The sequence below is a fragment of the Stegodyphus dumicola genome, chromosome 2 (assembly GCF_044657685.1).
Source record: "Stegodyphus dumicola isolate Sdum_Otavi_A_Nest chromosome 2, ASM4465768v1".
In the NCBI taxonomy this organism is placed as follows: domain Eukaryota; kingdom Metazoa; phylum Arthropoda; class Arachnida; order Araneae; family Eresidae; genus Stegodyphus; species Stegodyphus dumicola.
Genome location: NC_140769.1, coordinates 66,164,471 through 66,190,734, shown reverse-complemented (window position 1 = coordinate 66,190,734; position 26,264 = coordinate 66,164,471). Strand labels below are relative to the sequence as shown.

At 32.5% G+C, this 26,264-nt stretch overlaps 1 protein-coding gene across 3 annotated transcripts in view; it reads right to left on the bottom strand.

The window, feature by feature from the left end:
- LOC118190665 (sushi, von Willebrand factor type A, EGF and pentraxin domain-containing protein 1-like) overlaps positions 1-26,264 on the bottom strand; it is a 693,686-nt gene that overhangs the window by 24,711 nt on the left and 642,711 nt on the right. Inside the window, exons 14-17 of one of the 3 annotated variants that reach the window (XM_085810734.1) lie at positions 11,814-12,149; positions 5,079-5,348; positions 2,483-2,656; positions 968-1,105 (exon numbers count right to left, since the gene is read on the bottom strand). In XM_085810734.1, coding sequence (XP_085666860.1) covers positions 968-1,105; positions 2,483-2,656; positions 5,079-5,348; positions 11,814-12,149 — 918 coding nt within the window. The remainder of the gene's footprint in view (positions 1-967; positions 1,106-2,482; positions 2,657-5,078; positions 5,349-11,813; positions 12,150-26,264) is intronic. The other 2 variants (XM_085810735.1, XM_085810736.1) reach the window with 2 other exon arrangements.

Sequence of the window (26,264 nt, the reverse complement as noted above, 5' to 3'; positions counted from 1 at the left end):
GATAGTTGGCTCATCCTGTCACTTGAATACACAAGAGCGATAATTTAATTTCGCACTATAATTATTAATTATGCTACTTCTAACTGAATACTAATGAAAAAGTTTGAAATGTAATGAGAATTAATAATTTAAGTTAGCGTATGATGCTTATAGAAATAAAGTAATAATCTGAAAAGAAGAGGAAACGTAAAATGAAAAATAATAGCTATTTTAGCGAAGGCTAAATAATAGTCCCTTGAGGACTGGAATTCATTTTTAATCACTGAGCTTACTGAGGCTGTGGTAAAGACTACTACAGTAACCTAGACGACCACTTATCATTCCAGGTGAATTTAATTTCTTTCAGATCGATTCTGAGTTTCTGTAAAATGACTAGGATTGTTTTAGAGAGATGATGCTCAATGACAGTGTTTGTTTGTTTACAGAAATATTGGCCTGTTTCAAAGGTGGTATCATCTTAAGAAGGTCCTTAATGGTTCTTATGAGAGAGGTTCGTTATATTTATCTTAACTGGAATGAAAGAGAAAAGTTTGGAATAATGTGAGAATTTTCTGACTGTGGCATAGCGACACTCAGTAAATATATTAGGCAAAAAGGCACTAGACAGCTGATTGCATGCAGGACTGCTATCTTCTTTGGTTATGCTAAAACGCATAATGCACTCAACTCTCGTGCTTAGGTATCTCAGTTTAAGAGCCATTCGATTTTAGAAACTATGTTTTTGGTTTTGGTCAGTTGATGGACTTTAATGAAATTCTCACTGATCAAGCTCCGATTTTTTGAACATTTTTTTGTAGCATTTATGAATTTGTAAAATCGAGAGCTTGCACGTAAAATGAGTGGTACATGTACGCGAAATACATTTAGAAGAAGAAACACCTTAACAGTAGAGATAAAGGGCAGATACGGAGAAGCATTTGATCTTCACAAGCTATTAATTCAAGCAATCATAATCTCATCGAATTACCTGACACGACGATCTCCACTGCATGCTGATGCCCCATGGGCGTAACGCATGTGAAGAGACCTGAATCTTCTGTTTTTGCATGGTAGATTGATAGTCTGTATTCTAGCTGGGAATCCCTTCCTGGCTCATTCGTCCAACCTATAAAAAAAAAGTTATTCAATCATGTACTAACTTTGAAAATTGAATTAAATTGGAGTAATTGAATTTGTCATTCACCCTTTGTAATCGAGAAGAGAAGATAAAAAATTAACTAATTCCGAAAAACGATTAATGACGTAGAAAGGGAATTACGCTAAAATATTTTTTGGAAAAATAGTATTTTTAAAATACGAAACATGCAGACCTTTTAGCAAGTAACAGAAAATGATATTAATTGTATACTTTACAAATTAATAAATTTACAGCAAGTATGAAAAGAGATTTAATTTGAAATTACGAAAAATATAGCTATAGAAAATATAATTGTGGAAGAGGATAAAAAGCAAACATATCTTAGTATGTTTATGAGGCACTTAAGTTTTTTAAAAAATATAGTATCTTAAATATTTTTAAAGACTACGTTTTTTTTTCTACATCAAAACTGTGATTAACTTTTGCAATCTACGACACTGTAATTTACTGACAGCAAAGACCAATTCATAAAGGCTCGGTTAAAAAGCTCTTAAGAAGACTCTATTCTTTATCTTATTTCAACGTAGAACCTGTTACTGGATGCGAATTATGTAAATGTTTTCATAAAACAATCTAAAATGCAATATTGTTTCACTTAAAATTGTTTAAACAAACAAGAAAAGGAAAAGAATTCAGTTTTGCTTCCATGCTTTCAGTGTATTACGTATTGTGTAAAATATAAACTTATATATTTTAAACCAGGGTATTATTTTTTCCTAGAAAATTAAGTAGATTATTTCTTTCAGGGCAAAGCCCACAAGGGCCTTTTGCCTGTTTTTGATTTTGATAGATACTGGAAAAAAGATAACTAAAAACTCTTAAAAGTTTTCTTCTGCTTCAAATATTACATTATTTAGTATTGAAAAAATACATGGCACTTAATAAATTTTAAAATGATTAAGGGTATAAGTTTTTGGTCGGATTTAAGGAAGTTTATTTACCTAATAATGTTACAACTATGAAGATCTCAGTATTGGATCTCAGAAGGATATGTAACTGGACAGATTGTTTAAAAGTTAGTTTTATCAATTAACTGCAACTAAACCACTTTTTCATTAGCAAATGTATTAGTTGTTTCATTTTTCGGTATTTTGCAAGAGAAAATACCTACTGCTACAAAATTCCTTCATCCGGGTTTAGAGGCTTTCATAATAATTTTGGAGTCTTACTCAGATAATAAAAAACAGAAATTTAGCAAGTAAAATGTGTTGCTATAATTTTGTTATAAAAATAAGAAATAATATTTCTAACATAAAGCATAACATATTTATTTACCTAGTTTATAACTAGTTTTAATCCACCATTTAAATTTATACAAAAAAACATTAACAAAATCCACTTTACCTTCTGGATACTTTCTGTTTTTGTGACTAACTTCCCAGTGTGGTGTTCCGTACTTCCTGATCCATAGGCATTCCAAATGAAGAACTGTCCCAGGATAGACTATGAGTTTTCCATCGTTACTTTGAGCAATTTGGCCGATCTGGTGTCGAAATAGAATTGTCGGTGCTTTTTCTACTATAAAGAAATATCAAAGAAAACGAAAAAGGACAAAACGTGTAAGTTCTAAACCTTAATTTGAGTGTCACAAATATACTTAAAATTTCATTATTACTTAAAAATAACTTATTACTTTACTAAATGTTCATACTCTGTTCTGGTATTGTTTTTTGTTTAAATATTGAGCGAGATTTTTTTTTTTTTTTTTTTTTTGAAATGCACGATGAACACGAAGAAAACTTTCGGCAGCCAATTTTATTCCTTTTCATAAATTAGCCGAACAAACAAATAATAAAAACTGTAACCATAGAAACTCTCCCATAGTAATCAGAAAGTAAAAGTTTTGATGCAATCATAGACTGTAATTTTAGAAAGAAATAGTTTGACTGTAATTACAGAAAGTAAAAGTTTAGCTGATTTTTTTAAATTGATGGTATGGATTTTATTTGCATTTGAAGATAACCAAAGCCTACATGCATTAGAGTATGCAAAGAAGATGGAGTAATATATAGTATTTGAATAAAGAATATGAAGAAATTAACATGGATTTTTTTCAATTGTAAAAGATTTGCTTCTATTTCTAAATGCTCCATTACAAGAAGTCACAACATAGATCAAGTTAAAATATATGCAACAAAATTTTGAATTAAATTTACTGCTAACTAAATATAAATGTGCTTAATAATATATTATACTAAACGATATAAACAAGCTTTTAAAATTAAATATTATCTATCAAAGTATTTGGAAGTCAGTTTATGATTTGGGGATTTACCTTTCACTATTAATTATCAGATGCTACTTATTGAATTCACTACGGTTATTAAAAACTTTATGAATTACGAATTATTTCCTGATTTAAGCACAGGAGGCCAAAATACATTTTCTATGACGACAAATGGTAAAATGTATTTTGCTTTTTAACAACGCAATGCATTTAAATCACGCAAGATATAAAAATGTCAAGATTTATGGATTTATGGATTACGGCAAATGTTAAGATTTAGAGGGACAGCTCGATACTAAAATGAATTTCGAGCTGATCATCAAAATCTCTGACCTGTTACTTCTTGCAAATCAGGCCAGGAATATAAAGTATGTTGGATTCTAGAATGAACAGAAAGGTTTGGGTTATTTTGCATGAATGTGTATTAATATATATGCTTTCCGTTTTGTCTTGCATTGAATAGAGTCTTTGTAAGATGCTTTCCTCCAGAGATTAGTTAAATTCTTATTTCTGTTGGTCGATATTTAAATAACTCTTATTAGCTAGACAATGTGATTAATAAATTAATTTTTTATTTTGATAGATATTGATTTTTTATGAGTGATTAGTTGAAAACGTGTAAAAACTTGGGTTTAGACTTAAGCTTGAATAGGAATCTCATCTTCGCCATTAGAAGCTATTCTAGTTGAAAGCTAGACCATCTCTAGGAATTTTCCAAATTTAAGAGATTTTAATTTTGTGATTTATTTTACTTTCTAAAATAGCTGGCAAACGAATATAGTTTCATCAGATTTGATATTATTGGTATGTACTGTATGAGACGCAATTTGCAACGACTGCGATTAATCAATTTATTGTAGTTGAACAGATTCATCCACATCATATAAATCAACCTCTATGAACCATGTAAATATATGGCATGCATCAATATATTTTGCATTAATTTTTTTAACCAATGGCGGGCTCTCAGCAGACTTCGGCTTGTCCACTACTAAGGCCAGAAGGGGGTGGTCACTTTATTATGGAATCATCTTAATAATTGGGTCACCTTTGCCTTCTATGAAGGGACGGACAGTTACAACCATGTCTTCTCCGGAATTCGAACCCGGGCCCTTTGGTATCGTAGTCGGCTTCCCTAACCACTATACCCTCTGGGCGACAATAAAATTGTATTATGTGATCTATTTTATGGACTTGCACATTACGTTTGTAAGAATGAATTTCCTTCACCTTGTTACAATATACTGGCTTGTACATACATTTATGAGCTCGAGGAAACGGAATAGTTTATTCTGTGTAAACAAAAAGTAATTAAGTTTTCACGTTTTCCTTTTAGATTTATGAAATCATTCATAGAAATTCTACATGATCACACGTTAGGAAAATCTTACAATCTGATTAGTAAGAATCTAATGTTAAGAATGCTGATAAAAACCTTATATTTTTATTAATGTTAACATGGATTTCAGGTGTTTTGGGTAACAGGTATAATAGGTGAATTTCAGCGTCCACCCTGACGTTTGTGCTTGGAAATACTATTGAGTCTGACTGCATTTAACAAACACCTACGCAGTACCTTTTGTAATGCAGAGCCATTTAGAAGAAAGTATTATATTCAATATATTGATAATGCTAAAAATCAATATTAATGTCATGAAAGACTTAATGCATTTTGTTTTACTATTCAAACTATGAATCAAACAAATTTCTTACGGGCATAGTCATATTCTTGTGACAAACCCAAACAAATGGGTTCTGAACCTGTCCATTGTCCTCCCATACAACGTCGTCGGATGCTCCCTTCGAAGCTATATTTGCCGATATCGCTGCATCTGTAGACAACTTCTGTGCCGGGCGGGAATTTTGATATGTCAACATTTAGCTTTTTATCATTCACGAAAGCCACAACATCTGGGTTGGGTCTCCGAAAAATGCAACTCTTGTTGCGGTTGTGGTCATTTGGCGGCGGATGAATCCGAGTATCTGCATAAAAAAAGCAACTTAATATGAGAATAATTTTTTAAGAAATACAATTTCAGTTAAGTTATTGATTTCGTAAGATCCTAGCCTTCTGTAAATCTAAAACGTAACACCTTGGAAACTAACTGATTAGCCCTTTATCAGTTAGTTGCCAACTTGCCACTTAAGTTCGCAAGTTTTCTTCTACAACTTCTTTAAATGGAAATAATCATTAAAGTCAAACTACAGGCGTTTCATTTGCGTTTATTTATAGAATAATAAAATGAAGAGTATTCACAGTTCAAGAAACACTATGGCATGCAGTGTCGCAACTGAATTAATGTCTGGAAATGAAGCATAATTTTAATTAATTCCTAATTATTAGTAAGTATTAAAAGTAAAAAAAATATTCTCAAACAATTTTCTTAATAATTCAAAATTTCCAAACGCGTAATAATTTACTTAGATTTTACATTTAACACACATTAAATAGATATTTCCATCTAAGCTATGATTTCCTTCAACTATGGACAGGCACCGAACTTAAAGAACAAATCCTTTGCTTATTTGGAAAATGCTGAGTTAAAATAAAAATCAAGGTAAAGGAAAGAAACTTGAATAACACATTATGGTTCTTTAAACTGAAATCTTATAACATTATAAGTTATTTATCCCGGCTTCTTAGCATGCCTTCTTAGTGTAGTGGTCAGCACGCTGGGCGCGTATTCCAGAGGTTCATGGTTCGACACCCGGCGAAGCCGTTGCTAATTTTTCATCTCTTCCGCTTCGAAATAACCTAATGACTCTACAGTAGCGCGCGAACTAAAAGGTGGTGAATGATGATTCTTCACCTACAGGATTTGGCGATTGGGTCCCCTCCCCTTGCCCTTTAAAAGGGGGAGTATATAAGGTATTTCTCCTACCTTCTTAGCATGCGTTCATAGTGTAGTGGTCAGCACGCTTGACGAGAAATTGAGAGGTCCGGGGTTCGACTACCGGCGAGAACATTGCTCATTTTTCATGTCTTCTGCTTCCTAATGACTCGACGACCTTACAAATTTTAATGTTTAATTATTTTGATTAATAATTCTTGTTTAAATTTTGCTTTATTTTATTTCTCAGTTCAACTCAGTCTTATTCAAAAGAAGCAAATTTTATGCACATTCAAGATAATTCATGCAGGCGTCGAAGTTGAGAGATTAAGACGCGATTCTGAAGGAGATCTTAGGCTACATGGGTAGGATAGGACAGGATGTAAAGGGCGAGACATTAGACTGCACCAGTATTTTACAGGTATATTCATACCATACTTGCTGTACAATTCCGTCGCAATTTGATGAGCAACTACTGAGGACAGATCCGAAGGCCCTCACGTCTTTTCGCCTATCACCAAATCACTCGAAAGAACTCTCCAGAACAGGACACAAATAAGTGGATAAGATGGCCTTAATATATCTTACCTAACTTTACAGTTATATATATATCTTACCTAACTTTACAGTTAGGTAAAATAAGGGCTTCCTCGTTCCGCGAGACTGAACCGCAGTACGAGTTCCTTCGCCCCATAGAACCAGGCACAGAGTTTCAACCTCCGCCCTCGCAGCTTGGAGTGAAGGACGCATCGCTTAAAGCGACACTGATCGTCAATTTGCTACCTGCCAGTCGCTCGGTCTGCCCGTCGCAGTGGGACATTACCCAGCGAACTCGAGGGCGCTACCCTCCAGGCTACAAAAGCCACATCGCTCTAGGACTTCCCAGACCATCAGGTCGGCCAATGAGTGAACTTTCCGGGGCCTCTTGAACCACCAGATTCATAAATTTTATACCCTCGTGGCCGAGACTGCCTCGTGACAGTACACGTGCGCGAAAATCACGTTGCACTGAAACCACAGATCTGGACACCTCAAAATGGAGAACACAGAAATCCTCTTCTTTTTGTGACGCTATTTTTTGGAAATTGACGCTGCGCAGTAAGCACGACAAGCAAATAGCAGATAGCAGCTGAGAAACCTGGACAGTTGCCAATGCTTACGGTGTAGGGTTTACTACCGTGGAAGTACTCATGTTGATTCGGCGTGATCAAAGAGAGATAGGATTCAGCGACACACAAAAGGAAAAGACGAAAAACTTTGGAAAGAAAAAGTACTATTCTGGAAGACATTAGCACAATTTATAAGGTATAAAATGAGGAACACAAGAGAAACTTTGAAACTGAGAGACTCATGAAAGAAATACAGTAAAATGAAAGGAATTTTGCAAGAGGACTTAGACAACATTCTAGTTGAAATGGTGCAAATAACAAAATAGAAACTTCACGATAAATAAATGATATATATATTGCTTAAAAATAAAGAGAAATTAAAAAGAAATTTATTAATTATTTTTATTCATTAAATTCCTTAATCATTTCTCTAATGAAATTAAGAAAGAAATTCATCAGAGAAAATTCTCCAACCAAATTTATGTAATAAGTTATGATAATAATGTTAATACAATTATTGTATAGACTTTATTTGTAAATCACCCACTATATATGGCAATGTAAAATTTTTTTATTAATAAATACTAGACAAGGGCGGACGGAGCCAGAACCGATTAACCGTAAAAGTAAAGGGATGGTGCCCACGTCCTCCGTTACTACTACTACTACTATTACCGCGGGGGTAGAGTAATACATAGATTTATTACTAATTTTTAAATTGCACTATACATATATAAACACCCTTTATCTTCTAGTACTTTAATCTCCAGAATAAGTTCTCTTGATTAAGTAAATTACATCCGTGTTCAAAATAACATACTATGAATAACGAAAGAATAACCATCATTAGAAAAGAAGAAATATACTTCTAAATGACGTTAAAGAAGACTATCTTCAAACGAAAAATTCATCAAATTAAAACTCGCTGTAAAGTTCAGAAATTTTTTTTTACAGTGAAAGCTTTATGTGTTCAAAATTACTAAATTAAATTATATACTCTAGGGGGATAAAAACAATTCTCAAATACTATGACATTATCTGATATCAATGCTGTTATCCTATACGCTTTTCTTTTTTATACAGTTTTATTTTATGCCAGCGTTTATTAGATAGGGGCCGGTTGATCCCTAATATAGTTAAACCGTCCTCTGAATAATCGGGAGTTCATTATGAAGTTCTAATCCGATGAATACACAAATAAACTTCAGGAAAGGGGAAAAATTTTAGAAACAGATAATAATGTGTAGAATGTAAAGATAACTTTTACATACATTTGAGAAATAAATATTGCACGCGAATCGTTTCATTACAATATTTATTTTACTGCAATGAAAATATGATTTAAAAATTATAATATATGAATATGATTATATGATATAAATATAGAAAATATGATTAAATATGATTATACATTATTCTGGAGTTAAAATATGTCTATAATCTATTTATAACATCGCATTTCCAGAAGGGAGAAAAACTAATTCAATCGTGAGCACAGTTTTCATCAAAAGAATTTTTTTCCCTTAGAAAACTATTAGAAATACATAGCAGAAATTTACGTTTCGTGTCGAGAATAGTAAACAGTCTCGGAAAAACAATATCTTACTACATCTACTTAAAATATAATTTATATTTTAATAATGAGAAACATAGCGAATATTCTACCTGTAGGATATCCAGTGAAAGATTTATGAGCGTAAAGAAAATGTATAAATTTTTGAATGTTTAAATTTGACACAGAAGATACACGCAAAGTGCATAGGAAATATGCTGTCTACAAAAGCGTAGTTGCAGTATAATATCAAATGATAAATATTTGCATAAGCGAAATGCTTTATCTACAAAATGAATTTTATCTCTAACAGTTAAGTAGGTCCATAAGTAATTTTAGGAATGAAACTGAAGTCTGTTAATAAATTATGAAGCTAAGATGATGGTTATAATGGTTCAATTATATATGTGTCATGTCTACTAGGTACTGAAATTTTTCAACCAGGCTCAGTAAAGATGGCACATGAGAAATAGCGGAAATGATTGCATACGTGTAAGTATATTTCTTTTAAATATCACATGCTTGCTAAAAGAAATTTAAGTGAAATATTTTGTTTAATTTTATGCGGCTGATATGCTGTAATGGGATCAAAGATCAAAAGATGAGAAACAAAGTTTTCTTCGCGTAATGTGTTCATCGTCAAACACTTTGTTGCAACTATTCTTAATCCCTCGAAACAGAGTTAGCGCCTTAACCGAATAGGAGATCATTTTATTAATCAGACCACTCTTGTACATTTATGTATATATATATATACATATATTTCAATAAGCATTCGATTACTGCGAAGCTTCTCTGACTTCATGTGACATCGCGCAAATTTTCTGTGAGCAAACACCTTTCTTTTTTTCTGAAAACGAAAATGGTAAACAGAATTATGTGGCTAATACCATTAAAATGGATTTAAAAAGTGACAAAGGAAAACAAAATTTCTTTGCAGACTGCAATTGTCTTTAAGCAGTTTATGCGTATACCTGTGGTTTGTAACCTACAAAAATAATGCTCCTCTTAATAATTCCCATGTCTAAGAGATTTGGCATCTTACTTGTATATGCAGTCATTTTATAATTAGAGCAATATTGTACATGTTTATGCCTCTATTTGTCTAATCAAGCGATCAACCAATAGAAAGTTTTCTCGATCTCACCTGGCTTTGTCTAAAATTTCTATAAACGAATGTCGCTTTTTTCTTTTTTAAGCTAAGCTTTACCGTTAATAAATACACGAGTTTATTCTTTCTAGCAGGAAAATTAATATTTTCTGCAAATAAAACATTTGCAAGTTACAACTCATGGATTTTATAAAATCACTTTCACGTGACATTAAAATACACTCTGTTATCAGGAGATTATTCTCTCAACTCTGACCTTACTGTGCATATATGGTTAGCCGCGTGAGTTTGATGTTTAATGTTAGCCAAAGAAATAGTTTGTGATGGCAGATAGGACAGAAGAGATTATTGGAGATAATATTAAAGATCCAGCTAAATAAGAGAATGGCATCACAAACGCAAGAACATAATTACAAAAAAATTCAATAGCTGATCAGCCATAGATGTCTTATTAAGTCAATGAAGAGTGTTTCACAAACTCACTGATTGCCAAAACTTTGGCGAGCCAAAAAAAGACCATTTGCTTGCTGTCAGTCACAAAAGCACAGAAATGGATATTAACTCTGTAAAATATTCAGAATTATTGTAATATTTCGGAAAGCGGGGAATTAATGAGAATGGATAGTTTCGATGATGAGCAAAATCGAGTAATTTTAAGTAAAATACACATATTTGTTTATTAAGTACTTCTTAGACAATTACGTGACTTTTATTTGATTTAATTTCAATATGATAATACTGAAAAATCTTTAAAACTTTATAAAAATTATCAGGATCTAACACAGAGTTGTGAAGCAATCAGGTGCAATATATAAAATGGTTCTAATAAAATGGTTCGATGCAGAACTATCATAAACTTTTGATTCGCAAAATTGCGTACATGAAATGAAAAATAATAAAATAAAAGAAGCTTGCATAATTTGACGTTTACTTTTTTCCCACTAAAGTGTTTTTTTTTCTCCTTACTTCATTTACTTGTAATTGAGTTTACATAGAACAGATAATATGGAATTCTTAACAGATTAGTTTCGATTTAATTTTTAATTACATAGGCGTAAACTGAATTTTCAGTAAAACTCCAAATATCCGGTCTCCAAATGCCTGAAATTGGAATTATCCATGTTGTTTTTTCTTCATTTTAGAGAAGTAAAACAGACAATGTTGTGAATTTTATTACGTTGATTCAACTAACATAAGTGTAATTCAGAAGAGTATATACTTTTTAAAATGCATGCATACGGCATGTAGATTGTTCCGCGATATCCGGCGGATATGTAGTCTATTAACATTAAGAGAAAAATTATTACAAATTAGTATACAAGCTATTATTGTTCTTTGTTTACTCTGCGACTCATAGCTTAGAAAAAAATAGGTGGTACTCTTTTTCTTAAAAATAATAAATAAATAAATTAACTTTGAGTAATTTATGTATGTTACTTTTCTTTTTTCCCAGGTACATAATTTTTGTTTTAATAAAATTTGAAGCAGATGAAAATTAATTTAAGTGTCTTTAGTTGAAATAGGAATCACTTTTGTGTTTGTGTAAGTGAAAATTAATTTAGTTTTTTAATAAGAATGGATTTTTTTTTAACAATTGTTTTTGACAAAATGCGTAGTTTGCATTTTATCTAAGCACAAGTATTTCACTTTTAAAATCGTTTAATCTTTGTCGAAATTCAACCTTAAAAAAGAAAATTCTGCTACTTGCATTACAGGAAATAGTTGTTTGATCTACTGGGAGGTCAATTATTCATTTTTTTCAAACAATCGGATAAACTGTGGTTCCAATAAGTCCGAATATTTGGAGTTCAACTGAATTCAAATAATATTTCCAATAATACTGACCGCAGTTATGTGGCCTTCCGACCCAAACTCCATCTTGGCAGACAATTTTCCATGTCGTCTTTTTTCCACTATATGCAGAAAGGCATTTGAACAGCACTTCCGTTCCATTGGGAAAGTAACGATTTGCCCCGCCAGATGGCAGCTTCTGTCTGCGAAAGCTTGCGGTTGCCAAAATACCGGCAGAGTTTGTGGGTTCCACGAAAGTGCTGCCACGGTACAAAAGAGTATTATGCAATCTCTCGGGAAGAGTACAGAGATTGCCAAAATTGGCAGTGTCTAATGTGTCAGGTGACATAGTGCCTGTTCGTGACATCACCATGTTTTCTGGAGCATAAACTGGAAAGAAATTTATTTAATCAATGAAGAGTTCAAATCAGTAAATTTTCAAATGAATGATTGAAAGTAAATGAGTTCTAGGAAGAAATTTCTTTAAATGAGTGAAGCTGTGTGAGAGAGAATGCTAACTGAGCTATTATGTTCTTAGTCTCTTCCATATGGCTTAAAATGTTTGATGCTATTCTTCCTTTTCAGGAAATACTTCATCGAGAACAACATTTCAAATAATCTGATGATTCGTTTCGTATCTTTAGCCTTGTACTTCTGGATGAATGGGGATATATTAAGCTGTCGTAAAATGCCTACAGTATTATGATAGAACAGGATCTAACAATATTCGTTAATAACACCTGACATGCTCATTTAATAAACAGTTTTTGCATCTTTTAATTCATTAAATATTAAAACCATCCGCAAACACTAAGATTTTGATAATTTAAGTATTTCATACTGTGGAAATTTTTACAAAATTTATACTTTAATTTTTCCGATTTTTGTAAAGGTAACTGGGCTTTTTGAATTGTGCTAAACATTCCATTATATTAAAAAGAAATTAAACCTCACTTTATTATGCATAAAAAAAATAAAAACAATAATTATCCATGAAAAAATTCTTATTTTTTCGTAAGGTGGCAAGCCTTCAAAATTTATGTTAACGCATTAAATCTTTCCACACAGTTATTCATTAATTTCAACATTATTTATTATATTTTTAACCAATTTTTTAAAATTATTTCATTTTTTTGCTTTCACATCATTCTGAAAATAATTATAAGATTCTTCACGATAACTCAATTTTCAACATAAATTCAAAAATACAATTATTTATCTTGCTAACCTTCCACTAAAATAATTTTAGAATCTTAAAATTCTTTATGAAATCGAATTTTTAATACCATAAAATTATACTTTTTTTCACACAACAATGCTACATTTTAAAAATCCAGTTTAATGAGAAAACTGTCAGTTTGTGATATAAATGCGATTACTGAAAAGCAGAGGGAAAAGTAATTTTCTGGCACACACTTCAAGCACAATTTTCAGTCCTGTACCAGTGAAAAAAAACCCGACTAATTTATTCACATAACAGCCGAGGGAAGCAATAAATAAACACGTAGTTCGGTGATTTTCAGAGCGCTTTCGAAGGGGTTATCAAGACTGCGCATGTCAGCAGGCATGTTGCTTTGAAATTTGCGCGCTCTCAGTTTTTCCGATTTCTTTGTAGTAAATAAGGTATAGTAATAATAATATTCTTAATTTTGTGTATTTTCAAGATTGTGTAAGTTCTGAAGAAACTTAGAATCTTTTGATGCTAAGTTTAACTTGAATTTTTTAATTTTTTTTATTTTATGCAAGTTTGCTTATTTATGTGTAACGTTGATCGCATTTTATAAATTTATGTTTGCTTTTCATATTGTTTTTTGAACACTTATTTGAATTCTAGAAGACAAAATTATCATTTTCACATCTTTTCTTGATGGTTATATTGGGTTTTATAGCCTATTTTGTATTTGCTTTCTTTACTGCTGCTTGTACTGTTAGGCTGGTTAACTGTTTAATTAACTGGTTTGTTTACGTTTGAGCATAGTTTGTTGGTGCATCAATCCTGGCCTCTTTCTGCCCGCTGAGGAGGCAATCAACAGCTGTTGGTGCACCGAAGTTTGTTGTATTTTAGCACGTTGGGTGATTTTTTTGTAATTCTTCGCAGAACTAGAACCTTTTTGGAATTCAAAATTATTTTGAATGAATTTGAGTCAAAATTATTTTGAATGAATTTGAGTCAAAATTATTTTGAGTGTTTTGAGAGAAAAGATTTGATTTTTAATGAATTTATGAGCTTTTATTGGATAAATTGTTGTATTTTTAAATAAAGGAAAATTTATATTTCGTCCCAGATCCTTGTGCATAATGAATGATAATACTCAAGAATCTCCTTTAGAGAATAATATTAATATTGATACCGAAGATGATGTATTTGTGGTGATTACACAATTAAATAAAGCGGTGGAAATTTTAAAAGAAAGACGTGTTCCTAAAGCCTTAATAGGGACGCTGAATAAAGGTCTAACTCAAACGGCCAGCTGGGCTACTCGCAATAATTATGTCCATATCGCAATAGAAGCAAGTAAAAGGAATGAAGAAAAACTGAATGATCTTCTAGGAGAGGTTGGCATGATTAGGAATATGATTGAATCGAAACGACTTGCGATATAACTTTTTAGAAATGGAGATGATTTACACAAAGATCGAAACCTTGGTAAAAATAACGAATTGAAAAGGAAGAAAGCTAATGAAATTGTTCTTAGACCGCTTCATAATAATGTAGGCATATATGATGAAATTAAGAACAATTTCAGTTCCCTGAAAATAGGCATCAATGTGGTTGACTCATATTGTCGGAGAAACGGAGATATGGTGTGGTGCGCCTAAAGAATAAAGAAGAGTATAAAATATTAGAACATGCAGTATTGGAGAATGAAAAATTGAATACCATGGTTAGACCTAAAAGGAAGAGATTTATTAAACTCAAGATTATTGTTTACAACATCTTGGATGTTCTTCTGGAGGATCAGATGATAGAGAAATTAAAGGAAGATTGCTGTTGCAATGGTAAATGCGTACGCCCGTTATTTAGGATTCGTTCTTCAGAAAGGGAGGTCTCTCATCGAGTGTACCAAATTTCTGAGTCCTGCCAAAAAGATCTTCTGGAGGCCAAAAAATTACTGTTGGGTGGAAGTCATATTCCGCTAAATTGTACCTTCGCCCAAAAAGATGCATAAAGTGTTTAGGGTATGGACACATTAAGAAATATTGTAAGAATAAAATCGCCTGTGGAATTTGTTCATTGGCACATGCTAAGTCAGAATGTAGATCTGAAACTGAAAAATGTATAAATTGTGTAGAAGTTAATAAAAATATGGAATAAACTATTCGGAAAATCACAATGCCTTTTCTAATGAATGGTCGGTTTTAATCGAGGAAACACGTTTTTTAAGGGATTATATGGATTTATAGGAATTTTATTGATTATGTTTAAAGGCCTATTATATGCGGCTGGAACATTTTATATTTTGGTTTTCTTTTCTGCTTTTTTGTGCCAAAATATATTGAATTTTAATTTTGCATATATTGGATTTTAACTTTGCCTACATTGGATTTTGTATATATTGTTACTTATATGATTCTTTTAATTTTAGAAATGAAGAATTTAAACATTAACTTAAATCATTATAATGCTGCGGTATGCCAGATCTCTGCGTTAGAGAATATTAGGGGTGAGGTACCTGATATTATTGCGCTGCAAGACCCATATAATGTTAAAGATGGAACTGCTTATAATAAAAATGAATGGAGAGTAATTAATGATAAAATAGACAGAGCCGCAATTGTAGTGTGCAATTCCGAATTTGATATTCGAGTGGATGCTGTCGGGGATACTATAGTGGCAATATCTGTATTTTTGGAATAAAAGAATGTTTGGTATCGTCTTAGTTTATTTCTCGCTTGCTGAGGACTTGAACGCACATTCACTTAGATTGGGAGAGATTTTAAATACATACGATGATGAAAATGATTTTATTGTTATAGGTGATTTTAATTCAAAACATTTTAGCTGGGGAGCACCTGTTGTAGATGCAAAGGGAGTTTTAACCGATATTTGATATTCGAGTGGATGCTGTCGGGGATACAATAGTGGTAATATCTGTATTTTTAGAAAAAAAAAATATTTTGGTATCGTCTCAGTTTATTTCTCGCCTGCTGAGGACTTGAATCCACATTTATTTAGATTCGAAGATATTTTAAATACATACGACGATGAAAACGATTTTATTGTTATAGGTGATTTTAATTAAAAACATTTTAGCTGGGGACCACCTGTTGTAGATGCAGTTTTAACCGATGATTTTATTGCACAAAAGGGTTTGATTTTAGCAAATAATTCAGATTCTAAACTTACATTATTGTTCTCAGTGGGAGAAGGTTGGACGGGTCTAGTCTTGGGTTCGCCAAGACTTAATACTCAGGAAGTTAATATGAATATTTTGAATGAGGATTCTCTCAGCGACCACAGATATATATATATGGATTGAGACAGGACTAGGGTTGAAAGTGAAAAGTGATAAGAAATTTATAAGTACTAATATTAATAGAATTAAGAGATTTAGTCGAAATAGGAAAAAAAGATTTAATAGGAATGGAAAATGAGATACTGAAATCTAAGAATGAAGAGGAACTGAATAAAGTGATTTCACATATTGAGAATCATATTATAACAGAAATGTGGAAAAGCTGAATGTGTGGAAGAAAGAGAAGGAGGAAAGAACTCCCTGGTGAAATTCGGGACTGGATAATATAAGGAGACAAGAAAGAGCGGCACAGAAGCGGACACAAATAAAAGGATTGCGCGAAAAATCGAATATAAAAGAAACCTAGTAAAATATAAAAAAACTTATCATGCGTAAGAGGAAAGGATATAAAAATCATCTGTTTATGAGGAATAGGAATTATTATGATGGATTCTTTAGAGTTGCCATCGCTAAAATGAAAAAGAAAATGATTATTGAGAGAGATAGTGAAGCCCCGACAACGTCTATTGAGAACAATTACAAAGAAATTATCGAAGATATTTTATATCTTAAGGATTTTAATGAGGATATAAATGAAGAAGAAATTATTATGGAGCGGGATGAAGAGAAGAAAAACTTTGTTTACATTGAAATTTTGATTGCGATGAAAAGTCTACGCATAAGGTCTACTCCTGGGTTGGATGGGATCGGGGCCACATTGTTGAAGATATTGTTTGAAAATTGTCCTTCCTTTTTCATAGTGTTATGAACACTATGTGTTATGAAAAAGCATATGTTCAAGCATATGTTAGCACTTGAAGTTGGGGTTATTTTCAGATGTATGGAAAATTGGAAAATTAAACTTGATTCCAAAGGATAAAAGTAGATAGAAAACACGGGTTCATCCACACGCGGTGTGCGGTGTGGGCGTGGCCAATGACGTCACACAGAGAGCGGGGCCAAAGGCAACGTCATCACACTAGGAGGCGTGGTTTCGAGTGGAGTTGAGTTGTTTTTAGATTGCTGATTGAGTTGTAGACCTCCTGCTTTTCATTTAAAGTTAGTTTTTTTTTAATTGGCAACGGGGTCATGGCGTCCTCTAGAGACGAAAAAAGAAAATAATTTATTTAGAAGTTTCTTTTATTAAAAAAATGTTCTATGATTCAAAATATAGGATCGAATCCTGAAACAAAATATCTGCTTTTCTGCAAAGAAATAACTGTTAAAAATATTGCAAAGAATAACATAATACTCATTAAAATTTCACACACACACACACATACACATGGGCTTTTATCGAATGCCCATGTGAACACAATGTAAGGTGGCTCTCCCTGATGCGACACTCGAAGAATATTGGAATTACTAAGAATATGTATGAAATTATAAAAAGTTACCTTAAAAGACGAAAAAGCTGGTTTTTAGGGGTCCATCTGATAATTTGAACCTGGTTTTTGACATTTACAAAGGATGCCCCAAGGCTCTTACAGCGCTCCTCTGTTCTGGAGCCTCATTGTTAATGATTTACTGCAGAGAGTCAATATTTTGAATTATGAGATTATCTGTTATGCCGACGATATACTGGTTATGGTGGAGGGAGATTCTCATGAAAAAATGGAGAAAGTATTTGAAAAAATAGAAAAGGATTTGAAGGAATGGAGTGACAAAGAGAAAAATATAGTTTAATAATGAAAAAAAGTGTGGATTTTTTTCCTAGGGGTGGGGGGGAAGACTAAACCCCCATAGTTGAAATTTAAGGGTAATCGTATCAAATTTGGTGAAAATATGAAACATCCAGGAATTATTATTGATAGCAAATTAAATTTTGCGGAATATTTTAAGCATATACATCAAATCACAGATAACATTTAGAAATGTTATAATTTTATAGCTGATGCTTTGGATAGGAAGAGTTCTACCGTAAGAGAGATATTTAGAAATGCGGTCATCCCTTAAATATTATATGAAGTAGGAGCTTGGGGCTGTCAGGCAGAGGAGGTACTTAGGATTAGAATGAAACTGGATTAGAGAAGCTGGATGCTTGTCATTACAACAGCCTTCAGAAACGTTTTGACTGAAGTTGCATGCGTCCTTGCGGGTGTTCCTCTCCTCTCAATTTTATACAAATTATACTACAAAAAGTTTCTATTAGTTAATAAAATTATTATAGAAAATTACATATTATTATGAAATTGGACAAAAAGTACTCATGAGTAAGGTCTTTCAACAACAGAATGAGGATATTATTCATCCGATGGATTTGGATTATTTTATGATCTTGATTTTCCTTCTAGTGCCGAAATAGACGTTTTTATAAATGATTCTGGAATTGATGGGGGAGTGGGTAGCGCTGTGGTAATTTATTTTCATGGAGTGGAGATTGACAATGTGATAATAAAAACTTAAACCAATGAATTCGGTTTATCAAGCAGAACTATACGCATTGATAGAGGCTTTGAATTCGATTAATAAAAAATTAACAGTTCGAATGTTTTATAAATATTTATACTGATGCCCTATCTCCGCGCTTAAGGCACTCGCCCAAACAGATCATAAAAATCGGCTGATTAATGAAATAAAACACTTGTTTAAAAAGGCTGAAAGAAAGCATATTGTTAAATTACGCTGGGTGAAAGCACGTAGTGGAATTGTCGAAAATGAAAGGGCGGATACCCTTGCTAAAATGGCGGCACTTGAGGATGGGACCGATAATTTTGATATAAAAGATTCAAGAAAAAATACCATTGCGGAAATGGAAAACTGGATTTATACAGAAGGGAATTTTTGCTGGGATTCGTCTAATAAGAAAAAAGAATTAATAAAAAATATAAAGTTAAACAAGACGATAAATATTGTAAATAATATTGATATAAATCAGGTACTGACTAATCATGGGCGTTTCCGGGCTTATTTTAATCGGTTCTATCTACAGAATAATCATAAATGCTTAATATGTGATAAGTTTAGGAATGCCAGGCACTTCTTCGATGAATATACGCTTACCCGGAGTGCAAGAGAGAAAAATAGAAAGAATTTCAAGGAAGATTTTAAAAGGAACTATTGAAGTTTGAAAGATTTTGCAAAGACAATAATGAAGATTATAAATACGAATAAAGTTAGAATTGGAATTCGGCAATGAGACTCGGATTTTGGACTTTATATGTTTTTTTTCTGGCCAGTCCCATTTTTTTTATTAAACGGCCGGCTTGTGCCGACTAGGAGGATCGTGGCTGTGCCCTTATAATGATAATGATACGGGATTATTTCTATTATTCATAATTAAATAATGCATTATTAACTGGTCACAACAGAACGATGACAGATGTTTTTTCACTTCTTATGCATCGTCTAGTATTTGCACACAAACAACGATTTGAAGTGCTGGTCGAAAAAATTGTCCATTGCCATATATTCCCAAATGTTCCATTCGGCACTTTAGGAATCCTGTCGACTAATTCAAGAGCAGTTATTACTTATTTTCAATACACACTTAGTTCTATAGAGATTAAGATGCTTTGTTCGAACATTCAAATGCTAAGAAATCAGCAATGGATTGTTTGAAGTTATAGTTTCATCTAATCAAACAGAAATTTATTCAATATCACCACAGATGTATAAATGCTTAATCCAATCCTGAAAAATGTTGATTGAATGTAAAATAAGTTCTTTCAAAAAGGCGTTTTGTTTACTTATTGTGTAATTATACAGGATGTTTCTAAATGAATAGCAGGAATTTAACGCTTTGTAGAATTTATTACATAAAACTTAAAATTATAATTAATACATGAGATGGAATGGATTGGATTATTTAATTATGATAAAGCACACGAGGGATATCTGCCTAAAGAGAGGGATGCCTTCGTGGAGGACTTTCTAAGGAAAATCGGCTCGTATACACGTTACACATGGGGAAAACCAAGAAAACGCCCATGCAGCCAGCCCGTTCGCGGGATTCGAACCTCGGACCGAACTACCAGTGTTCAGCGTCTTTTCTGCTCGGCCGCTGGTGGGCCCTAATACATGAAATGAAAGAGCAACTTAGACAGTTTTGTTTTGTGGTACGCACATGCGTCAGAAATGGCGCATGCGCATACAATAGTAGCAAAAATGGTGATTAGTGAACAAAAACCTTTTTGTGTTCTGCAGTTTACAGAGACAGATTCTGTAGTTACCGTGCAAAGTGCGTTCCGGATTAAGTTCAGATATGATCTCACAAGTGATAATAACATCTGCAGATGGTGTCATCAGTTTGAAAAATACCGGCTGCCTTTGCAAAAGGAAGAGTACGAGATGACCAAGGGTTAGTGAAGAGAGTGTTGAGTTCATAAAGGATCGTGTGTATGTGCCTCCACTACCAGCTGACCTACTCGACCTAAGAAACAGGATTGAGGTAACTGTTGCAACAAGTATACCACAAACACTAATCAACGTTTGGGAAGAACTGGGCTATCGACTGGATGTGTGCCGCGTGACGAAAGGTGCTCACACTGAACATTTGTAAGGTTGTAGGTATAAAAGTTTGAGTTGCTCTTTTATTTCATATATTATGATTTAAGTTTTACGAAAAAAATACTACAAAGCGCTAAAACCCCGTTATTCATTTAGAAACACCCTGTATTAAGAATCACCAAATAAAAGTAAAGAAAAATGATCGAATGAGGCCAGAGATTTCCAAACGTATGTGTATATATGTAAGGTATTATTATTTTTACGAACAACAACAAACAACACAAAAACGAAACAAAACAAAGTTAGACCTTTTAGATATTTTTACTTTAGATTTTTCAGACTGATTTACTTAAAGTAATAATAATAACAACAAGAACAACAACAACAACAACAATAATAATAATAATAATAAAGATAAAACGTGTAGCTTATTACTCAAATAAAGAATAAGTAAGGAAGAAATGCAAGTGTGATTCAATCTACCAGATTACTTAGCTACGTGGAACTTAGTAGTTACTGACTACCTTTCTACATCATTGTTCATTTTTGGCCGAGGAGTAATATTTTGAAAATAATCTAATTCAGCAATTGTTTAAAACCAATTACCTGTTTGAAAAGTTCAGGGTAATTAAATAAATAATCTTTATATAATGAAAAATAGTTCAGGGTAAATAAGATTGAATTAAGGTTATCTGTTTAGAAAAGTTAAATTAGGTTGAAAGAGTTAGTTACTGTCTCCCTAAGTATTAACTGAGATTAATGTTGTTACTGTGATTAAATTTCCTTAAAACCATTTATTTTAACTGATTGAAAGTTGCAGATACTTCTGTTTATTTTAGTTTATAAACTTAAAATTTGAAAATGAATTATATTGTTTCCTTCACATTCTCTGAGTGCTGGAAGTGATAACTTGCTAAATGTGGGTAATGATAGTTGGTTAAAAAACATTCAAAAACAAAAAAAAAAAAAAAAAAAAAAAAAAAAAAAAATTACCTAGTCACGGACACTTAGTTGATGAGACACTTAACCGACAGGACATTTAGCCAATACGTTCACTCAGCCAACAGGGAAATTTAGCTGACAACCTACCAGCGGCCGAGACACTGAACACTGGTAGTTCGACTTGTGTTCTATTTTAGTTTGTAAACTTAATATTTGAAAATGAATTATATTGTTTACATCACATTCTCTGAGTGCTGGAAGTGATAACTTGCTAAATGTGGGTAAAGATAAGTTGTTTAAAAATGTTCAAAACGAAAACGTCTTATCTAGTCATGGACACTCAGCTCACGAGACACTTAACCGACAAGAAATTTAGCCAATACGTACATTCAGCCAACAGGGACATTTAGCTGACAACCTACCAGCGGCCGACGGTGGAGTCGGCGGGCGAGTCGCTGAACACTGGTAGTTCGACTTGTGTTCTATTACAGGTGAACGGGCTTGCTGTATGGGAGTTTTCGTGGTTTTCTCCGTGTATAAAAGTCAGTTCTCCTTACAAAGTCCTCCACGAAGTCTTGCCTCCCCTTAGTCAGGCAGTCCTAGTGCGCTTTGCCATAATCAAGTAAATCAGTCATTTGGCCACCCAGCCGGTATAGTGGCTAGCGTCGCTGACTGCCGTGTCGAAGGGCCCGGGTTCGAATCCCGGAGAAGGTATGGATGTTTGTAAATGTATAGTGTCCGTGCGGTATAGGAGCACTTTAAATATGCGGCGAGCCGAAACTCCTCTTGAGAGGTGGTGGTAGGAAAAGAAGGGTGTAAAACCCTGGAATCCGTCTTCCCGGGGTGCCCTTCATCAAAATTGGGGGCGGAACTGAGCTAAATCGCACTGTCACACCTGTAAGGTGTCAAGGCATGTTGCCAACGACATGTGTAAACTTCCGCTCCTTGCCACGAGGATTTTCTTGATCTTGGGCTGACTATAGGTCAGACAAATGAGCATTAGCAACAACAACAAATAAATCATTTAGTTGACAGCCGATACGACATTTAGGCGACACGACATATTATAGCCGACAGGACATTTACCTGACGCCAAGTTAAGCTGGCATCGCGTACATTTAAGGAGAAAAGGCAGTACAGTTGTAGTAAAATTTGTCCTTTGTTATCAAATAAAAGGCCGTTTCCAGACTACACAGGGAGAAGGCTTGTGGACAAACAGCACGTCTTTATTTAATGCTACATAGATTTTAAAATTAATAAACCTTAGGTTTTTGAAATCAATTTCGAATGCGATCAGACCTAGGTACCTCTATTTGAGGACAGGGAAAGCAAATTTCAGCATTGGGAGGAGCGAAAGGATTTTATATGGAAAGTTATGTATAAAGCAAAGAGAAAACGAATTTAGCATGGTCTGATGAAGAAAAACAGTAAAGAAATGTGAAAATATAAAGATTTATAAAAGAAGAAGAATAGACTTTTGAAAGCTCTGAGAAGAGCTGTATTGGAAAATTAATATCCTAAACTAAAAGAGAAGGTTTTTTTTTTAACGAGAAAAGTTTTAAAGAAATTCAATTTACTAACCGAAACGTTTTATGGATAATTTTTGCAGATCCAAAGCCAAAATTATGATTAAGTGTTCAGTTGTGATTAACTATAAAAAATTTGTTCGTTTCTGCTTTTCGAACATGTGATTCATGTGTTTTGGCGAGAAATTTCAAAGCTCTTTCAGTTTGGCCCGATGTATGTGAAACAGCACAGACATAATATGCTAAAATTCCACAATAATAACTATCAAAGTTGGGATATTTATTTAAGAATCGAATAGCGAATTTTACTGCTAGGTGAGAAAATGACTTAAAATTGAACTCATAAAAAATATATGGACAAATGTAACTGACAGATTGTCGTATGACATTATCTAAATATACGTATTATCAGCTAAAAATCATGGTGTCGACTAAACTTATCGCCAGTTAAAGATACTATCGCTAAACGTCCTGCCTGTTACAGGTACCATTGCTAAACGTTGTGCCGCATATGCGTGTCGGCTAAACGTCTTGTAAGCTAAATCGGTTAAATGATCTATGGAGTAATGTTTCGTTGACAATAGCACTTAGCATTTCAATGTTTTAGTAAATCAGTGTATTTTAGTTTACTTCCAGGAAGTAAGTATACTTTAAAAAGTTTAGATGCGATTTAGAATTAATAAACAAATAAGTAAAGTAGAAAATATACTTACTAAAAGTAGAATAAAAAAGTTTAACTGTGAATTATAATACGCTTTAGAAAATGAAAAGAAAAATTATATTAGAAAAACAATTTTATAACAAAATCTGTAATCTTAGGCATTAAAACATGCCTATAATATAAATTAAATGCATTTTATTAATATCTAATATGTATCAAACCATAAATAAAATTATGTTTTAAATTAAGAAGACGTACGCTTAATCCTTTGAAAGCCTTTTAAATTATTGATCTCCTGAAACTTTGGTTCACAAACCGTCTATGTGTCTGCTGCTTTAATAAAAAAGTGTTAAAATAGCCATAAAATAATTTAAACATCTATTCTTCGTTACTGACATATTAACAGACGCAAATGTCTTGTAAAGGGAACAGTCTCAAAAGACTGCATCTCAGAGTTTAAGGTTTAATTCAAAAAAAGATCTGCTCTAATCAAAATTCTTCTTAGTTAAGTTTTTATGCCTCTTTGTACACGATTGAAAGGAGTTACTTTTACGATTAAATTTCCAGGGTTAAAAGAAAAGCAATGCATAAGAAATTTTAACCGAATGTTATGAAATGTTATAAATTAAAGGAATGCAGTATCATAATTGATCATAATTTAGATAAAAATGTAGCAATTTACTTTAAAAATAATTAAATAGCAATAAAACATTAATACTGTTTAAACGCTTAAAAATAGTCAAATCCCAAAAATACTCAAATTAAAAAAAACCTTTTAAAGGAACAAATTATTACTAAATGTAAAATCTGAATGAATCTTTTTATGAAAGAATAAATCTTTTCATGTAATTGAAAAAGAGAAAAAAAAATAAAAAATGCCAATTGTAATTTCAGATCTTTTATTTAATCGCCTAACATAATTGCTTCTCCATTTAAAATATCTGTTTGTGTCATGAAGTCTTCACTAATTCAAGTAGTGGTCAAGAAGATGACAGATTTTTTAATATCCTTGCACACATTTGAATTCCTCAAACATTTAAAAAATTGTTTTGACATTTCCAATTTACTGTCTGTCTTCTAATATTAGATTATCCCAAGCGGAAAGAGAGATTGACTCCATCACAGTTATGAAGAAAACAAAAAGTATTGACATTTCCTTCGCCGCAAGGAAAGAAAATATCTTTTTTAAACCGAAATTTGAAACAGTTCCCTTTTGAGTTCATTGGATTTTCCTCCTTACGGTAGCTCTTAAAAATATTGATTAGAGTTTCCTTTTCGACCTCTCAAACTCTATTAAAGAGAAAAGTACCTTTTTCGTATTTTAATTTTAATGGAAATATCAGAAAGTTATTTTAATTTGACAAGAAAATTACTCTTTAAAATAAAACAGGATGGCAATACATTTATAATGTTGGTACAGAAAGGCGTTTAAAAGGTAAGTGTAATTTATCCTTCTGTTACGAAATTTCAAACATTTATGAGAAATCTCTTTCATTGATCCAGTTTTCTTTCTTCTTTTTTTAATAAAGAATTTGTTTCTTCAAAATATTTGTTAATCCATTTAAAAAATGAGAAGATGCAGGATAACACTGATGATGATATATTAAGAAGAGTTGTTTGGAGTGATACGTCGTTTTCTATTGGCCATTAAGGACATACTAATAATGATGTATATTTATCAAATAACTATTATTTATTTAGTAATATGAGCTATTTGAGCTCATTTTTCTGTTAAGGGTGCTTTAAATAAGGAGAGAGCACAACATAAACGTGATACCCTTACTGTAAAAAACTACCTGGCGAAATTTTTGTAACAACAGCTTCAGTCCTTCACAAATTTACGCAAAATAAAGTCTTTCAGCCCACGCAGCTGTACCTACAACAAACAGACTTTGATAATATCTCTAACTATGATTCGAATACTACAACTATTCACCCGAATACTTTTTATCCGGAAAATGACCCAACTAAAGATACTCCAGCACAAAAACGTATCAGATGAAACTCAACCGACTTTATAACCAGCAATGATGTTGATTTCTGGAATAAAGAAATTAAACAAATATTTCGAATCCTCTCAAAGAAAAAAGCATCGGGACCGGATGGACTTGATTATCCAATTATCAAAATAGCCTATAAAGCACTCCCTGAAATATATCATAGTGAAATATATCATGGAACAAGATATCTGTCAACAGCACTAATCAAATGAAGGACATTCACTGAGCTCAGCTTCTTTTCAGCAAGTGCATGATTAATTTAATAAAAATTATATGCGTAATTTTAATGTTAGTTTTATTTTATTTTATTTTTATTTTTAGTTGATTTTAGTTTTAGTTTAATTTTAATATTAATTTTAGTTTAATTAGTGTTTTTAGGTGTATGTTTATTTAGAAAACACGTTTACCTTCTGTAAAACCAAGCCGATCACTACGTTCATTAAGTAGGGGGAAAAGTCATTCGTAATATG